This window comes from Uloborus diversus, unplaced genomic scaffold, assembly GCF_026930045.1.
Source record: "Uloborus diversus isolate 005 unplaced genomic scaffold, Udiv.v.3.1 scaffold_40, whole genome shotgun sequence".
NCBI classification, from domain to species: Eukaryota; Metazoa; Arthropoda; class Arachnida; order Araneae; family Uloboridae; genus Uloborus; species Uloborus diversus.
Window position 1 is genome coordinate 453,249 of NW_026558571.1, and position 6,512 is coordinate 459,760.

The window sequence follows — 6,512 nt, forward strand, 5'->3', positions numbered from 1 at the left end:
GTAGTTTTTGCAAAATTTCACTTTTAAATGTTATAGCTCATGTTTTATGAAAGCAACAGAGTTGAAAATTGCTCATTTTAAAGAGAATTACATTTACTTTAGTTTGTAACTTGAATAATTTTAGAAAAAAAATGATGATATCCCCATAAATTTAAAAACATGAAAATTCAAAAATTTTTGTGATGGTGTTCTTTAAATTTTTTTAAAATACAGTTTTGTTTTTAACTCTGAAATTCTCTGTATTCATTAAAGTACAATGAAAGTCATGTGTTTTTGCCCAAAGTTTTTAAAAGACACTATCTTTAAAATTTTTGAACTTAACATTTTATGAAAAAAAAAAAAAAAAACTCAAGTTACATAAATGTATTAAATTAATGCGAATGTAACTGTCTTTAAAATAATCTATCTTACAACTCTATAGCTCCTATAGAACTTTAGTTACAACATTTTGGTGCTCTGCTGTCAAGTAGAAAAAAGGGGCTTTTTAACGCATTTCAAAATTACTTATCAATTATGAATGATAGATTTAAAAAAAATACATATAAATAAATTTAAGACATCAAAGAGTTTGCGACATTGGCATGAAGGGGCCCCAAATATTTTTAAAATGTGCCGTAAAAGGGCCATATAAAGGCCCTATTTTTTAATCTGCTGGAAGAGTGGGAACCCTGTATATTTTTTTTCAGTGCTTAACTCAAGTAAACTTTACAATAAAAAAAGTTTTTCGTGTAGATGAGCTTAAACAGCAAATCTTTATCTAAATATTAAATTTGCAGATTACTAATTACCATCATTTGAGATTGATAAGAAATAAAAATACATTATGTTATACGGTGTAAATAATATTTATAAGTGTATTTTTTGCATATCAGCTATAAAATCTTTATTACTGCATCCTATTCACAATTTCTTTTTTTATGGATATGCCTGGTATTTCATATTCTAGAAAATTAATGGTCATATCATGACGGGTGAAAATTTCTTGGTTGTTTCCATTCCATTCCATTTGTAAAGACAAAAAACCAGAGCTGTGGAGTCAGAGTCCATCTGATTTTGGGGTGATAAATGTATGAATAATAAATACCTAATTAAAAATACCAGAAAGCACAAGAAGGAATGTATTTACTTTTCTCATACTTAAAAGCAAAAACAGCGAAACAAAATCATCATTCTAGAACAATTCATGTTCACATACAGTTCAATTTTGCAGGGGAAAAAAGGAAGAAAATAAATTTTGTTTTTTTCATTTATTAAATCTGAAATTATTGTTCCCTTTGCTTGGAATTATTTTATGTACTACATACATAGGGTTATAGTCAATTAAAAAAAACTCATTAGCCATGGGAGGGGTCTGGACCCTCCCCTTGTGTGCGCCATTGGTACAAACCATGTAGCTGTTCCTTTTCCATAAAGTGTCTTTACTTCGGTAGAAATATGGAAACATCTAGTAAAATACTTAGTTTCTGCTAGAATGAGTCTTGTAAACGTCATTTTGCTATCTTTGCTGTATGATGTAATTAGCTCATTATGTCTTAATTCTTTATAAACAAAATTATGTATTGTAATTCAATTGAAAAACAGTACACATAAGACTTTAGAATACCTGCACTTAAAAATAAAACTTTATTTGCTTTGAAACTATAAAGGATCCTTAAAATAATTCTTATTTCTTGGATAAAGGCCTTTAAAGAAGCTAAAGGCCTTATTCTATGCTCATGCTTTGAGCTACAACTTGCATTTCTTTTGAATTTTGTTTTTTGGAACAATGAAGGCAGTTCTGCATAAGAAAATATTTTTTAGAACAATTGAGGCAGTGAGAAGCAAAGGGATGCAAGTAGACATTTTCAAATTTCGAGTAAAACGGGTATAAAGATAACGTCCTAGGTAGGCTCTCATTGATTTTTTTCTCTAAATCATGCTGTATAGCAGCAACTACCAGGGCTACTAGTACTATATCTAGCCCCAAGACAAAGGAAGGGTTCACCTACCATTTGTACCGGTTATCTCCTAATTTTTAATTTTGCCACTTACATCCCACTGCCTCAATTGTGAAATGTTGTTTAAATATTTAGCATATGTACAGATTTGTTGAAATTTGATTTTTCATTATTGTTCAGTATTTTCAAAGTATTTCCTTTAAAATGTTTAAATATATATATATATATATATACAGTGAAACCTGTGTATAACGATACTGTCTATAACGATAACCTGTCTATAACATTTTTTTTTCTTTTTGGCCCCAGCAAAATGTCAGCGTGAATAATCAAACTGTCTATAATGATAGCCTGTCTATTACGATATTTTTTTAGGTCCCAACAGTACCGTTGTAGAGAAGTTTTACTGTAGTTTATTTGGAAAAAATTCTTTGACTGCTTGATTATCATTTTCAACTAATGCTTAAATGTCTTTTTATTTGTCCTCACTTATTGAAGTCCTAGATCTCCCCCCTCCCCTTAAAAATAAATGAAATAAAAAGTAAGAATCATAAGTGTTAAAAATGCTGTTGCTTTTACCCAATATGTTGTGCATTTTTCAAAAAAATAATTACTTATACGTACATGTGAATTTAATATTGTTGTAGATATGCTGTATTGTTGCTGAGTCCCGCTAACTTATCCGCTAAAGTGAATGGACGTACAAGTATTACAAAGCAAGATGTGGAAGAAGTAAGAAAATTATTTCATGATGCGAAAACTTCAGCTGCACTTTTGAAAGAACATAATGATAAATATCTGAAATAAAGCTTTTGTCTCTTTCTACACTTTTTCCCATCAAACTGTTATTTTTTCATAAGTTTTATATGCATTAGCCATATGTTCATTCAATGCTGAAAAAATGTTTGTATTTTATATTAAAGTGTATTATTCATCACTTTATTGATGTCTCGATTTTTTAAAATAATGGTATAAAACAAATTTAGTGCACTATAACAAAAACCTAGGATCATTTTTTTCACTTATGTTGTTACAACTTGTTAAGCTACTGATAGATCATCACGTATTGACTTGCTTCAGTTAATGTTATTGATTTTTTCAAAAACAAGAGCCACATAATTTCTTTCTAGATGAAAAGCCAAACATCGTTTATTATTAACCAGGAGTCTGTCCACGATTTTTCATGGGGTCCAATTTTTGTGAAAAATCAATTTTGTAAAAAATCGAAAAATTTTGCAAAAAAAAAAAAAAAAAATTATAAAACCAAAATTTTAGAATTTTGAGATGGTGCAAACTGCATCATTGAAACAAAAATTTAAGTGTTTTCTTTCTTTTCTGCATTGTTGTTCTGGTTTAAAACACGGTTTAAACCAAATGTTTTTTTTTTAACCATGTAGTTTTTTTTCAAAATCTTCGTTTTCCCTCAAATGTTTTCATAAACTTTACATATTATTGCAAAGAGCAAAATCTAATTGATGCAAAGTAACTAGCAAAGCTTTATAGATAAATTAAAAATTTAAATAAATTTAGAAACTTATATTTTTTAAGGTAATGCAAGTTTGCTAAATAGTTTTTTTTTCTTTTTTAAAATCAATTATCACTATTTTTCAGTCTTTTATGTTTCAAAACAGTCAAAAGAGCATATTTCAACTAAAATTTCATTTACTACTTAATTCGCTTGCTTACTTAAAGTTTATTACAATAGATTATGTATCTTTGAAGCGATGCATAGTGTATATAAATTTTAACGCTAGAATATTTAAATGACAAGAGAAAAAATAACTTTAGTCCAAGAACAATTAGAGCAGGCATTAAAATTGTGCTTATTATACCTTAAGACTTTTTGCATCCCCGATAGACAATGGAGTCAGAGCAAGAAAAGAAAATGTATAAAATTATGAAAACAGAAAATATTATATGTAACTCCGTGCTCTCATTAAGAAAAATTAATGCCAAATTTTCACCTTTCAACAAACTTTTTTTAATCTCAATATAATAAAAGAAGTCTCATGTATACATGGTGGAAGAATGAACAAACATTAATTTTTGTGAGTCTTCATTAGTAAAATATCTTAAGAGTATTTTTAAACTTATGCTTTTAATTTATTTTTCTTGAATAAAAAAATTATTCCTGAATTCATTAAACCAGGAGAATGTCTAAAATCAAAAACAATGATTTTTAAAACCTACTTGTCTTGTTTCTATAGTTGTTTTCACTGATACATTAGGTAAATAAATTACATGATTTGAAACTTTTTTTTTAATTTTAAACCTTTAAACAAAATATGAGTTGATCTTTTGATTTTTAAAGTTCTGTGATGTACATCAAACTTTTGATTCATTTGTAAATACTACAAAATACTTTCCATGTTTAAGAATGTGTGATTTTAATTTCTTTTATTATCTTATTTAGCTATGAGGAAACTAAAAATTTACAAGAATTGATTCTTGGTTATTTGTAATTTATAATGTCTGAACAATCATAGTAAATTCTTTCTTGGATTATTTATACTAAGTCCCATTTTCGCCTTGTATTTTTTATAATAGCTAAAGATTTTCAAACAATATTCTCCTGTAGAAATCTCTTCGCATGAGGAAATGAAATTACAAGATTTTATTCTTAATTATTTAATTAATTACAAAGAAATTAGGTAGAAATATTAACATTAAACAATCCTTAACAATTAATAAAATCTTTATGATTTTCCAAAAATTGTTTTTCTTTCAAAAAGTAATAAAAACCAAAAAAAAAACTGGTTTAAATTTTAAAAAAATCGCTTTTTTTTTACCAACCCTGCTTTTCTGTTAAGAATATCATTTTTCGAGTATTCGGGGGCGGGGGGGGGGGCATCGCTCTCTGGGGTTATGGGCACCCCTCAAGTATCAATATTTATTTACCATTCTACATTATGTCAAATCATATTAGAAATATATGTATAGTATTTAAAATAATTGTAACAAAGAAATTCAGGCAGGGGTACAGCATTTAACTTCTTGAACCAAGACACTGTTAAAGAGCACAGAATTTTGTTTAAAACTTATAAACTCTGTGATTTTTTTCAAAAAAAAAATGTTTACCTCTTATATAACAAAGTGTACTAAATATTGAAAAATCAGATTACCATAGCGGATGCAAAAAGATCGCAGTCCTCAAAGTGAAGGCATCAAAAGTATAAAAATGGCTTGTAAAATAAATATTTTTGATAAAATTATTTTAGAATGGCATTTTAAAGTCCTATGATAAACATATCATTAATATCTGGACACAGTTGAAGCAAAAAATAAATAAAATAAAAAATAAACCATCAATTCAGCATTTTAATTTTTGACTCGCTAGCGGGCTCGCCAACCCCCGAAGATTGCTTTGCAATGCTATTTGATTTGCAAAGATTTAAATCGTCAATTAAAAAGAAACAGATTAAAAACACATTATGAGCTCCCTTTCAAACAAAAAGCATCTCTTTCCCGAGTTTCCAAATAACTTGTACCAACTTGCTGAGTCGTAAGGGTTTAGGGGCTCTTGAGCATTGCAAAACTGCAGTTTTGTACCTTTGAAAAGTCGCTTTCATATTCGTGGTCTCTAGTAATATATTGCTCTTTAGTTGAGGGCTAAGATTTTCCGTTAAAATTGAAACCCTTAAAGTTTGTGTATAAGAAAGAAGAAACATGCAAATCAAAAAGACGTAACTATGGCAACACCAAATAAAATATCAATAATTTTAATGGAGATGACATTTTTCGAATTTGATCTTTAAAGGCTTGTAACTTTTTTCCTTTGGAGATAGAATCTTAGTTTTTTGACCATAGGTCAAGTTAAATCTGGAGTACCAAAAACTGCTCTTTTCAGTGGTGTCAAAAAGAAAACTGTGGGACAGCTCCTTCGCTTTGTACTGATGGATTTAATGAAGAAAGTAGTGCAAAAAATTTAACTAAGCCTAAAAAAGTTAGAGTTAAAAACGCGAATAACTCCCGCCGTTATTTAAGTTAGAGCATTGAAACATATTGTGTTGAACGTGGAAAATTCTACCCTTTCCTACAATATATATTATTAATATATGCAAGTAATTTTTCACCCCTTTAATAAGCAATTTACGCAAAATTCGAGCTTAAAAAAATTAATAAAAAAACTAATTCGAATTTTAAAAAATAAAACCCCAGATGCACACCCCCTGGCTCGAAGTAATTTTGTGCAAAATTTCAAGGCTGTAGGTGCTATGGGATCTTCTGGACACATGTCCGCCACAGACTTCCTTCCAGAATTTCTTTGAAACCTTACTTTTATTTACTATATAGAGATAAAAGGAAATGGAATTTCACTTTAAAAACTTGAAACAAGCATTGTTACAAAAATAGACTTTTCATTTAATTGCATCATAATAAAGCGAAGTTAGCTTGAAAAAAGAATAAAGTATGATTCTCATATTGGATGTAAAAAGATTGAGTTTTTCAAAATGTAGGCATCTAAAGAAAAAAAAACCGGTAATTAAAAGACTTTGTTTAAAATTAATTATCCTTTATAGCATCAAACAATAAAAATCATATAACTTTCTCTCAAAATAACAGTTGAACATTGCA

The 6,512-nt window shown here is 28.3% G+C and overlaps 1 protein-coding gene across 1 annotated transcript in view; it reads left to right on the forward strand.

Annotated features, from left to right (window-relative positions):
* Positions 1–2,873, forward strand: part of LOC129233418 (ruvB-like 1) — a 49,084-nt gene extending 46,211 nt beyond the window's left edge. The window contains exon 11 of the mRNA XM_054867448.1: positions 2,585–2,873. Within this exon, the coding sequence (XP_054723423.1) occupies positions 2,585–2,744 (160 nt within the window). The 3' untranslated portion in view covers positions 2,745–2,873. The remainder of the gene's footprint in view (positions 1–2,584) is intronic.
* Positions 2,874–6,512: the final 3,639 nt, after the last annotated feature.